General features: G+C 51.6%; 1 protein-coding gene across 10 annotated transcripts in view; it reads right to left on the minus strand.

The window, feature by feature from the left end:
- Positions 1 to 6,118, minus strand: part of SBF1 (SET binding factor 1) — a 54,786-nt gene extending 48,668 nt beyond the window's left edge. For 9 of the 10 annotated variants that reach the window (XM_081928779.1, XM_081928774.1, XM_081928781.1 and 6 more), the window contains exon 1: positions 5,965 to 6,118. In XM_081928779.1, coding sequence (XP_081784905.1) covers positions 5,965 to 6,067 — 103 coding nt within the window. In that variant the 5' untranslated portion in view covers positions 6,068 to 6,118. The remainder of the gene's footprint in view (positions 1 to 5,964) is intronic. The other variant, XM_081928773.1, reaches the window with a different exon arrangement.
- Positions 6,119 to 12,151: the final 6,033 nt, after the last annotated feature.

Consider the following 12,151-nt stretch of genomic DNA (forward strand, 5'->3'; position numbering starts at 1 on the left):
GGAGAGAGTCTGGGCGGAAGACTTGGCCTGGCGCTCCATAGGCTGGTTTCACCAAAGCCTCTGGCTAAGGCAGCTGCTAATTCCTTGAGGCTCACACCCCCAAACACAGGCAAAGGGCATGAGCCCTCCACAGCAAAAGGCTCACTGATGTCAACTGCAAGAGTCATTCACATATTTTAAAAGGGTAGCATCAGGGCAGTTATGAATAAACAAGTACAGTTTTGTAAAAAGAAAAAAAACCTAACAATTTTATTTAAATTGTATACTTCCAATAATAGGGACGCGGGTGGCGTTGTGGGTTAAACCACAGAGCCTGGGACTTGCAGATCAGAAGGTCGGCGGTTGAAATCCCGCAACGGGGTGAGCTCCCGTTGCTCAGTCCCTGCTCCTGCCCACCTAGCAGTTCGAAAGCACATCAAAAGTGCAAGTAGATAAACAGGTACCACTCCAGCAGGAAGGTAAACAGCGTTTCCGTGCGCTGCTCTGGTTCGCCAGAAGCGGCTTAGTCCTGCTGGCCACATGACCTGGAAGCTGTACGCCGGCTCCCTCAGCCAATAAAGCGAGATGAGCGCCGCAACCCCAGAGTCGGTCACGACTGAACCTAATGGTCAGGGGCCCCTTTACCTTTTACTTCCAATGATATTAAGCGTCTCTAAAAATAACTAGTTTTGAAATTAACTCTGAACACAAGTATGTACGGTAAATGTCTACAATCACAGAACCGTCGAGTTGGATGGGATCCCAAGGCTCATCTAGTCCAACCCCTTGCAGTGCAGGAATCTCAGCTAAAGCACCCATGACAGACGGCCACCCAACTTCTGCTTAAAAACCTCCAAGGAAGAGGAGTCCCCCACCTCCTAAGGGAGACCATGCCACGGCCAAACAGCTCCTACTGTCCCAGTGCTTTCTGGTGTTCACTTGGAATCGCCTTTCTTGCAACTTGAATCCATTGGTTTTGGTCCTCCCCTCCAGAATATTCAAAAACAAGCTTGTTCCACCTTCCATATGACAGCCCTCGAGATATTTGAAAATGGCTATCATATCTCCTCTCACGTCTCCCCTTTTCCAGGCTAAACATACCCAACTCCATCAACTGTTCCTCCTAAGGCAGCTTCCAGACCCTCCACTGCACACATTCCAGATTGTCAATATGCTTCTTAAATTGTGGTGCCCAGAACTGGACACAGTAGTACTCCAGGTGTGGTCTGACTAAGGCAGAATAGAGAGGTACTATTACTTCCCTTGATCTGTCCACTAGACTTCTGTTGATGCAGCCTAGAATTGTTTTAGCTTTTTTTCGCTGCTGCATCACACACTGTTGACTCGTGTTAAGCTGGTGGTCCACTAAGATCCCTAGGTCCTTTTCACACATACTACTGGCAAGCCACGTGTCCCCCATGTTACATTTGTGCAGTTGGTTCTTCCTGTCTAAGTACAGCAGCCTACTGAAATTCAAGTTTTCCAATCTGTTACGGTCATCGTGAATCCTGATTCTGTCTTCTGCCCCTCCCTGTTTGGTGTCATCTGCAAATATGAGTATCACCTCAATTCCTTCATCCAAAACCTTTGCAATCACTGGGATAGAAAAGTTAGGAGGCAAATGGCTTCCGGGACCTGGTTTATGGGCACCAAAACAGAATGTCTAGTCACCTCTGCGGGGGTCAGCAACACTTTTTATTTATTATTTTGATAAGTATGAATTAATATGCAATTCACATAAGTAACACATTGTTAATATCACATTTTCAGCAGAAATTGTTAAAACATGCTTAAGTTGGTGTTGAAAAATATTGGCACCATACTTTCCGTTTTCAAAACACTCTACGCTTTATTTTAAAACTCCATAACATATAGTCTATCCTTAACATATACTTCGAGCCTTCAAAGCACATACATTTCACTAATCTTTGAGTGTCAACCAGGTGCAAAAAAACGGCACCTGGACTTTTGGAGGTGCTCTTAAATGGAGAACCTTTAGATGCAAAATGCACCTGGCGCCCTGCTAATTCCGAACTCTGCTTACCACAACAGGCCCAGGAAAGAAGCCTTTGGCACCCAACTTGTCACTTTTCCCAGGATGAGGAGGAATCATTAGTGACCACTCTTTGGCTTTGGGCAGGCAACCAGCAACAGTTACTTCATCCAGCCCAGATTTTACCAGCTTCGCCACAAGAATATCATAGGGGATTTTGTCAAAAGCCTTACTGAAATCGAGATACACTACACCCATTTCCCTGATCCACCAAGCTTGCAACTCCATCAAAAAATAATGAGACTGGTTTGGCATAACTGGTTTTTTGAGAGACCCATGTTGAGTAATCACAGCATCCTTTTCTAGGTGCTCACAGACCATCTTCTTAATAATCTGTTCCAGAAACTTTCTCAATATCAATGTCAAGCTCACCAGTCAGTAGTTACCTGGATCTTCTCCCCCCCCCCTTTTTGAAGATGAGGACATCTGCCTGCCTCCAGTCTACAGGACCTCACCTGTTTTCCAAGAATTCTCAAAGATTATAGACCAGGGGTCAGCAACCTTTTTCAGCCGTGGGCCGGTCCACCATCCCTCAGACCATGTGGTGGGCTGGACTATATTGGGGGGAGGCAACAAATTCCTATGCCCCACAAATAACCCAGAGGTGCATTTTAAATAAAAGCACACGCTCTACTCATGTAAAAACACCAGTCAGGCCCCACAAATAACCCAGAGATGCATTTTAAATAAAAGGGCACATTCTACTCATGTAGAATCATAGAATCATAGAGTTGGAAGAGACCACAAGGGCCATCGAGTCCAACCCCCTGCCAAGCAGGAAACACCATGTAAAAACACGCTGATTCCCGGACCGTCCGCAGGCCAGATTGAGAAGGCGATTGGGCCACATCCAGCCCATGGGCCTTAGGTTGCCTACCCCTGTTATAGACAGATGCTCTAAGATTACATCCACAAGATCACATCTACTCTAGGGCTGGGCGATATCTGGTTTTCAATAACATGATATATTGCCAGCTAAACATTGTGATATCTCGATATACCATGATGTCTGAAATAAGGCTAGAGCTTATAATAATCTGGAAAAATATTGGGGGGGGGATCTAAATTTGATGTGTATAATTAAATGAAAATTTACTCAAGTGATAGCATGCTTAACTAAACCATTAAAGATTTCTGGAGAATATATTGCTGTTCTGTTAAGGGCTTTATATACTCATAAAGGTAAAGGTAAAGGTACCCCTGCCCGTACGGGCCAGTCTTGCCAGACTCTGGGGTTGTGCGCCCATCTCACTCAAGAGGCCAGGGGCCAGTGCTGTCCGAAGACACTTCCGGGTCACGTGGCCAGCGTGATATCGCTGCTCTGGCAAGCCAGAGCTGCACACGGAAACGCCGTTTACCTTCCCACTAGAAAGCGGTCCCTATTTATCTACTTGCACCCAGGGGTGCTTTCGAACTGCTAGGTTGGCAGGCGCTGGGACCGAGCAACGGGAGCGCACCCCGCCGCGAGGATTCGAACCGCCGACCTTTCGATCAGCAAGCCCTAGGCGCTGAGGCTTTTACCCACAGCGCCACTATACTCATAGTAACACCTTTAACTTGGCCCCGTAACAAATTAGAAACTGGTGTAGATTAGTGTTAGAAAGCCAGGCAGACAATTTAGGTGCCACATGGCGCCTGAAAACTGGGTTACTGATGGTCATCCAACCTCTTCTTAAAAACCTCCAAGGAAGGAGAGTTTACCATCTACCAAGGGAATCCTTACCACTGTCAAATAGCTCTTACTGTCAGAAAGTTCTTCCTGTTGTTTAGTCAGAATCTCCTTTCCTGTCACTTGAAGCCATTCACTTGGATCCTGCCACCTCCAGAGGAGGAGAAAATCTGCTGCCTCCATCTTCCATGTACGTCCCATCAGATACTGGAAGGTGGCTACTCTATCTCCTCTCAGTCTCCTCTTTTCCATACCCAGCTCCCTCAACCGTTCCTCGTAAGGGAGGGGATCGGCCATACGGCCAGGGTCAAGGAGCCCCATCATCAAGGTGCAGCCACTGAGCAGCAGGCCCCCTCCCAGGCGGGACCCAGAGATGGGCTCCCTCCTGATCTCACGGAGAAGGCAGGCCCCCAATTGTTCCCAAACCTCAGCCGCACAATTCTTTAAAAGTAATGGCCAATGTGCTGAATTGTGACTAAAAGCAGATCGGCAAACGCTTGAACTGTCCGTCTCCTACAAATGAATCCATTTCCATAGAATCTGTTTATCTAAGTAAAAAAAAATGGAGGCAAAAAGAGGAAACTTTCTGAAGTCAAGCATCACAAACATGCCATGCCATGTGCAAACTGGCAGCCAAACAGCACACACATCTACCGCATCCCTCTCTTTCCTGCCAGTGAGTACCAGCTCTTATTTCTGGACAGCCTTCAGTGAGTGATCTTGCAGCAAGTCCTTGCGTGGGTACCAAGAGACAAACAGAAATCCTTGATTTCACAATTGCTCCCCTTTCTTAACACATATCTATAGAGCAAAACACACGTGGGCTGCATGAGTAATTTTTGTCCCATCTGCTGGATTGAGGCTGGAGTGGCTTATGCTATGGAGAATTTGAATGGGTTTTATTTACGTGGGCTTTTTTGTAATACTGATTTCAAAATAAATGGCCAACTTTATAGAAGTGACTCTGGATAATACTCCTAGATGTTATAAAGGCTCCACAGAATTATAGACTTGGAAGGGACCCCCAGTGATCATCTACAATCCCCTCCAAAGCAGGAATCACAGCTGAATAATGTACTTAATAACTACTATTTAATTGTCATAGCAACTGTCTAAGAAACATATGAACTGCAATTGATTGCAACAGATTGACTTAAATATTTCCTTGGAAGCTTCCAGAGGAAGCTGGGAGAAGACTGAAACATCAAGTTTTAGCTAGAATATAGCCTGCTAAAGAAATGTGCTGCAATGAATGGCCCCCTCCAAGGCCCTTCTCTCTGAATTCCAGACTCTTTACCTGAAGCATCCCTGAAAGATGTCGATTCAGTCTTTCCTTGAATACCTCCAAAAAGAAGCTGTCAAACATCACTGTGCCACAGAAAGACGGAAGAGCACGGAAACCCGTTTCCTTCGGTATGAAACAGGCCGTGGGAGGAGACTGTTGCCCAAAATAACCCAACAAAACCCCCCCTCCGTCTAACTCTCAAGGCAATTTCAGCAACAGAACCCTAAATGCGAAAAGCCCGCAATGTATTCTAGAGGCGGAAATAGGCCAAGAGACCCTGAAAGACAGGGCGAGAGGCCCAGAAAGACAGGGCGAGAGGCCAGGAAGACAGGGCGAGAGGCCCAGGGCCACCAAGAGGAGGGGAGCCCGAGAGAGAGAAGCAGCAGGTTCCCCTGCTCGACATGCAGAGACCTGCCTTTCTCGGGCCAGCATCTACCTGATGACTCAGGTACCAGGAAGCAGAAGAAGAGATGCAGCCCCTTTGCCAGAAGGGCTCCACCATCCCTGCCCCAGCATCTCCCCCCCGGCGCTCAGCCCCTTCCCATCCAAACCCGCAGCCCCACCTCCCGCCCCAAACCCGCCAGACATCCGCGCAGCGCACCGGGAGCTGCTCGGGGGGACCTCTCACGTGATCTGCATCCGGCGCAGCCTCCCACGTGGGCGATGCACCTGCCAAGCTCGGGTTCTCACGTGCACCTGCGGGCAGCTGCCGCCCCGGGGGGGCCCCGTCCGGCGGGCCGAGCAACCCAACCCCCCGGCCCGAGGCGGGCAGCCGGCTTGCCTTCACTGGCAGGAGAGGGCGGCGAGGAGGTGCCGGGCCTGCCGCTTCCGTGCCCCGGCCCTTCCGCCCCCGCCCGGCGGCCCCCGCCCGGCCTCTCCAGGTCCCGCCCGGGCCTCCCCGCCGGTCTTGGGGGGCGCCTGGCGGGCCGGGCCCGGTCTGCTCCGCGGGGCCTGGCTCCCTCCCCCCCCCCGACTCACCGCGCTTCCCGTGCGCGAAGGCCACCACCACGAAGTAGTCGGCCAGGCGGGCCATGGCGAGGCGCGCGAGGGCGGCGTGGGGCGCGAGGGCGCCGGGGCTCATCCCCGCCCGGCCGCGCCGCCTCCCGCTGCCGCCGCCGCCTCCTCAGACGCCGCCGCCGCCATCTTGCCTGGGCGGCGGGATGCGACCCAGCCCGGGCCGCCCCAGCAGGCGCCGGCGCCCGACAGCCAATGCGCGGGGCCCGGCGGCCGGGGAGGCTGCCCATTGGCCCTCCGCGGGGCCGGAGCCCGCCCCTTCCTTCCTCCGCCCGCCAGGGGCGGGGCCTCGCCGCCCGCCCTCCCGTCCGCCCCCGGGTCCCTCCGCCGCCGGCTCTCTGGAGACGGGGCCTCCGACGGAAGGTCCGCGGGGTCTCTCTGCCCGCCCCCTTCCCTCCCGGAGCCTGCGCCCTCTCGCTCGAGCAGGGCCGGATTGAGGTTGGATGCGGCCCTCAGCTCCTGAAGGGAATGGGGCCCTTTCTATGTCCAGCTGTCCTTTGTCAACAAGAAATTGCCGCTGTTTTTTGGGTTCAATATATGCTAGATGGTCACTGATGGACCTCATAGGTATCTCAAGCCATTTGCACCTTACAAAATATGTACATCACAGCAGCCTACACAACATGGAGGTTTGATTTTATTTGTTTTTTATCTTCTATTTTGGAAATGTATGTCCAGTTTTATTTTTTCCTTTACATTTTTTGGGGGGCCCCAAGAGAGTGGGGCCCTAACAAGAGCTTGATTAGCTTATACGTAAATCCGGCACTGGCTGTGGCCAAAGCAGCTTACAGCAAACACCCAAACGTAGAAATACACAGCATTGGAAAATGCAAAATACAGAACGCGCCAATAAATTAAAAAATGACAAAAGACTACAATTTGGCTATCAAGGAATTACGTATATAAACAACCTAGGCTTAAGTGCAGGAATACTTTGCTTCATGAACACAGCTGGGCACATTCCTAAGTCCTCACCGTGGCACTTTAAAATGGGCCTTTTCACGAAGTTGTCAGGAACATGAGAAGAGCCTGGCTGCTGGATCAGGCCCAACGGAGCCCATCTAGTCCAGCATCCCATTCTCACAAGGCCAACCAGATGCCCAATGGGGAATCCAGCAGCAGCAGCAGCAGCAGCAACTCTCCCCTCCTGCCGTTTCCAGCTCCTTGTGACCAGAAGCCCGGCTGCCTCTGACTGGGGAGGCAGAGTGTGGCCCTCGGGACCAGTAGCCATTTGAGAGCCAGGATTAGGACAGATGTTTCAGACTTCCCAAGGACCCACCAATTCAGAGGCCCCCAAGAGGGCTTGGCGGTTGGGCTTGAAGTGACCTATTCAGCTGCACAAGTTCTGTAGCCTCGCAGGCCCCCCCCCCGGCCCTCTGGCCTTTCTGCTGGTCTGTCTCCTGTTGGGCACCTGGATGGGCACATCCCCCAGGGCCCCCCCTCCCCAGAAAGTTAGCCTTCAACCTTGTACATAATGAAATTAAATGAGATCAGAAGTGCCTGGGGAAGCCCAGTGTTGGCCTGGGCGAGGGGCATAAAGCTCAACTTACCTTTCCTTCCGAGTGTTACTCTAGAACGCTTTGTCCTAAAATCCTCTCTGATTTGCAAAAGAGACTTAACCTTTGCATGCAGTAGGGCAAGAAGTCCAGGATCAATACAAAGGACCACATGCAAAAGTGTTAGCAGAGGGTGAGGAATACTAAATGTGTGTTGACACTACGAGGCTTTCACTGTGTCTCTTTTCCACAGTGCAACATATGCAAGGTGAAAGGCTAAAACCATGTGTTTCTACGGAACTTGGCCTTTGCTTCGAGCTGAGGGTCTCCGTTTTTGCCAGCCGCCTTCTGGAGCCTGGATCACTTTCAGATCCCTTCCTGGAGGGTGACCTGCCAGATTTAGAAGAAGGAAGGGCAGGCGAGATCGAGCTCCCAGCCTCTCCGCTTCTGCCAACACTGAGTCAGCCACTGTTCCTTGATGCCTCCCAGTGCTGTCGGCTGAAGGGTTAGGAGGCAGGTGACCTGGCTGCAAATCCTCCTTGCATTCTGCACACAATCCAACTGGAAGAGAACCAGCTGCCAGACAAAAGAAAGTCTTGAGAGATTGGCGACGCCTGCTCATTTCTACGAGATTCCCCTGGGAGACGGAGAGGCTTAGACTAGTCAGGGGGAGGGGAGGGCAGGTGCTCTGGGGGGCGGCTGTCAGTCTGGAGTCCTGGACGCATCTGCTTCACAGAAAACCTCACAGACTTCAGGATGCTGACTCCCAGGTGAGGCACCTTCAACTCTTGGACTCAGTGTCAGCCTAGGTTAGGAGAAGCTTACTAAAATGGGTCGCCGCTTATATACTCAAACAAACAAACAAACAAACCATAACAGCCGCAGGCAGTTTTGGCAGCACGCCAACAGCAAAAAGATCATCATCAGCCTGGGGGGAAATGTAAGTTTTTACCTGACACCAAAAAGATGTCAGTGTCAGTGCCAGGTGGCCCTCCTGGGGGGGGGAGAGCATCAAACAGGCAGGAGGCGTGGCCAAGAAGGCCCTTCTCCTTCAATAATAATAATAATAATAATAATAATAATAATAATAATAATAATAATAATAATAGTTTGTTATTTATACCCCACCCATCTGGCTGGGTTTCCCCAACCACTCTGGGCAGCTTCCAACAAAATATTAAAAATGCAAGGAGTGGGGCGTCAGCTGAAGATTTAGGCACCCAGATACATTCATCTCTGGAGAGGCATTCCAGAAGGTATCGGGTCCTGAGCCATAAGAGCACTTTGGGCTGGGCTTGGAAGGGCCAGGCAGCCAGTGCAGCTTTAACCGAATGTGGGCACTAGCGGATCTGATCCAGTAAGGCAGTTCCAATGCAGCTTGTCAGATGCTACCAATCCCAGAATCTGGATGGTACAAATATGAGTCAGCCTCTTCCAAACATGAAAGCTGGCAACTGGGGTGCCCTGTCTGGTATTAAGAGGAAGATTATCCTTTGGCAACAGCTGCAAGATGATTAAGACACGGAGCGAGTGCCAGGATAATTACATTTGGGGGCCGCGGTGTCAACAACAGTTAAGAAACACAGTGAAACACAAGGTATACATGTTGCTTCCTCTCCACATCCTATGGACACGGCCACATCTAGTCCCACCAGATGCCAGGAAAACGTTCTCCTTCTGCAGACCACTTGCCAGAACAGGGCCTGGGCTGAGGGTGACCATACTTGCATCTGGGCCTGGAGGGTGCAGAGAAGCTGGACGGGAAAGCAAGCCCTACTTGGTTGGCCAGATGAGGGCCAAAGGACAGGGACCTCCCAGCATTTATTCATCCCAGGCCTGTCCAGTCCAGACTAGGCTTCACGCTGCCTCCCAGACACGGGAGCCGGCAGTGGGTTTTCTGCAGGGAAAGGCCTCATAAGCTGGACTCAGCACCACACAGCCCCAGAGAGCTCACATGCTTCTCTCCCAGCTCAAACCATGGGAATTGCTGCTGGCGTGTTGCCAAAGAAGGTTCAAGCCCCCCTTGACTTGGAGAAACAAAGCCTCTCTCTGCTTTGGGTCAGAATTAGTGAGCGAGATGGCTAGGGGAAAGGCCTGAAGCATCACTCTCTGGTCATGGGCTGGCCCCGTCCTCCTGGCACCCCTGCATCCCCTTCTGCCCAAGGAGTTCTGCCTTCCCCCCACCTGCCCCCTGGGACCCACGGCAGACCTTTCCTGGCTAACCTTCCCACCCCATAGGCAGATGGATGTCTCCTGCATTGCATGAGGGAGATGGGCTGCACCTTCTGGTGGCTTCTCCCATCTGGAGTCTTGTGCAAGGGAAACTGATGTTTCATCTTCCTTGCAAAAGGACACCTATCACTCGGCCTTCATCCTCTTCCTCCTGCACCGCAAGCATCCACCTTCAAGGAACTGAAAGCCAAGGTGGAGGTGTGTTTGGCTGGCTTGTTGTCAGCAAACTTGCTTGCAGTCTGCTCCAGTGTGGCCCATGGTCTGTCTAGCCTGTGACCCCAGTTCAGCCACAAGCCTGGACCTCACAAGTCCATTCATTTAGAAAAAGCAAACACATTATTTGGCGATTCAGAAGAAGTGAAACTTGTGGAGTAGAGCCTGCCTTCCTGCAATTTTGCTGCTTGCATGAAACAATACAGAAACTTGGGGGGGGGTCCTTTTATTGGCCCCTGAGTCTGTGAGTCATGGAATTGGCCCAGGTTTCCTATATCAGCAGGGGAAATTGTGGGTTATTGTTTCTAAAGATTTCCAGGCTTTGGGGCAGCACTGTGCATAAGCCTTGCTGTCTAAAAGGTTCAGGCTGCATTCCTCATCACACCTCTTGCTCCTGCTCTGGGTGAGGGCAGCTGCAATGCCCTCTCTTGACTGGAGAGTACTATACACTTGAACAGGGGCAGGTGCTGGGGGTGGGGCCCCTCTGCCAATGAGACGCTTCCTTGGCAAATCCTCCCTCCCTCAGGTATTCAGAGTCCCTCCAATCCAGAGCAGAGTCTGAGAAAGCAATTTGGCTGACCAGGACAGCTTTCAGGAGCCCAGACTGAACTCCTGCCACCTGCTCGTTCAGAAGGCTCACGATGCCAGCCAGGCTCAGGTCCCTGGTCTGTGGGTGCCAGGCAGCCTCCGCCTCTAGAAATGGGCCTCAGGGCCAGAGACCTCCTGGGCTTTGCTTGCTGCCTGTCTGACCCTGGCATTACCTGCATGGACCCCCCAAACACACACACACTGGAAGCCAGCTCTAGCCGCACTTTCAAGTCGAGACACTGACACACACCCCGCTTCACCAGTGGGGGCTCTGGGTGTCCAGGTGGTGGAAGAAGCACCCACCCACGGATGCCCACAGCACCAGCTCTCCCTTCTCTTGGAGACTGTGACTGCCCTTGCTGCCATGGGCACAGCTGGGGGGCAGGGAGGGGCAGCTGGCCCCCTAAATCAAGTAAATACTATAGTAATACTATGTTGTTGTTTAGTCGTTTAGTCGTGTCCGACTCTTCGTGACCCCCTGGACCAGAGAACGTCAGGCACCTCTGTCCTCCACTGCCTCCCGCAGTTTGGTCCAACTCATGCTGGTAGCTTTGAGAACACTGTCCCACCATCTCATCCTCTGCCGTCCCCTTCTCCTTGTGCCCTCCATCTTTCCCAACATCAGGGTCATTTCCAGGGAGTCTTCTCTTCTCATGAGGTGGCCAAAGTACTGGAGCCTCAGCTTCACAATCTGTCCTTCCAGTGAGCACTTAGGGTTGATTTCCTTCAGTATGGAGAGGTTTGATCTTCTTGCAGTCCATGGGACTCTCAAGAGTCTCCTCCAGCACCAGAATTCAAAAGCATCCATTCTTCGGCGATCAGCCTTCTTTATGGTCCAGCTCTCACTTCCATACATCACTACTGGGAAAACCATAGCTTTAACTATACAAACCTTTGTTGGCAAGGTGATGTCTCTACTTCTCAAGATGCTGTCTAGGCCTGTCATAATACTATACTATACAATAAAAATACTAACCAATCAATTATGTCACAGATGCCTCAGTTCTGCTCCCCCCCCCAACATAAAGCCTGCCACCCCAATCTACATCCTGGCTCTGCCCCTGCTTGGTCCTTCTGCTTTTAACTCTAAAGCACCAACCGTGTCCTATAGAAGGACAACACACAGCGAGGTCCCTGCCCCAGGAGCCTTACAGTTCAAAGACATTCTGCATTGCAGGGGATTGGACTGCATGACCCTTGAGGTCCCTTCCAACTCTACAGTTCTATGATTCTACGATCCAGTCTTGCTCCGGGATCATCTCCTGCACGTCTGGGTGTCAGGAGCCCTCCCCAGCCTAAGGAATGCACACGGGAGACAGGTGACTATTGTCAAAGCTGACACAGCAGTTTCCACTGCCCTGAATCCCCACACAAACCAGCCTTGTGTCCAGGCAGCTATACCTCACTCTGTGGAGCAGATGATGATGATGAGGAGGATGCCAACCATCTGACTGGGTTATCCCCGCCACTCTTGTCGGCTTCCCACAAATTTCCTTGACATCTTTCATTGGCGGCAGCAGGAAGCCATTCCCCCTCCACCTCCTTATTTATCTTCCCCCACTTCTGCCTGCCTGGAAGCTGCAGAGGCAAAGGGGGAAACTGTCTTCTTAAGGGTGGTTTAA

This window comes from Podarcis melisellensis (genome assembly GCF_964234715.1).
Source record: "Podarcis melisellensis genome assembly, chromosome: 10".
NCBI classification, from domain to species: Eukaryota; Metazoa; Chordata; class Lepidosauria; order Squamata; family Lacertidae; genus Podarcis; species Podarcis melisellensis.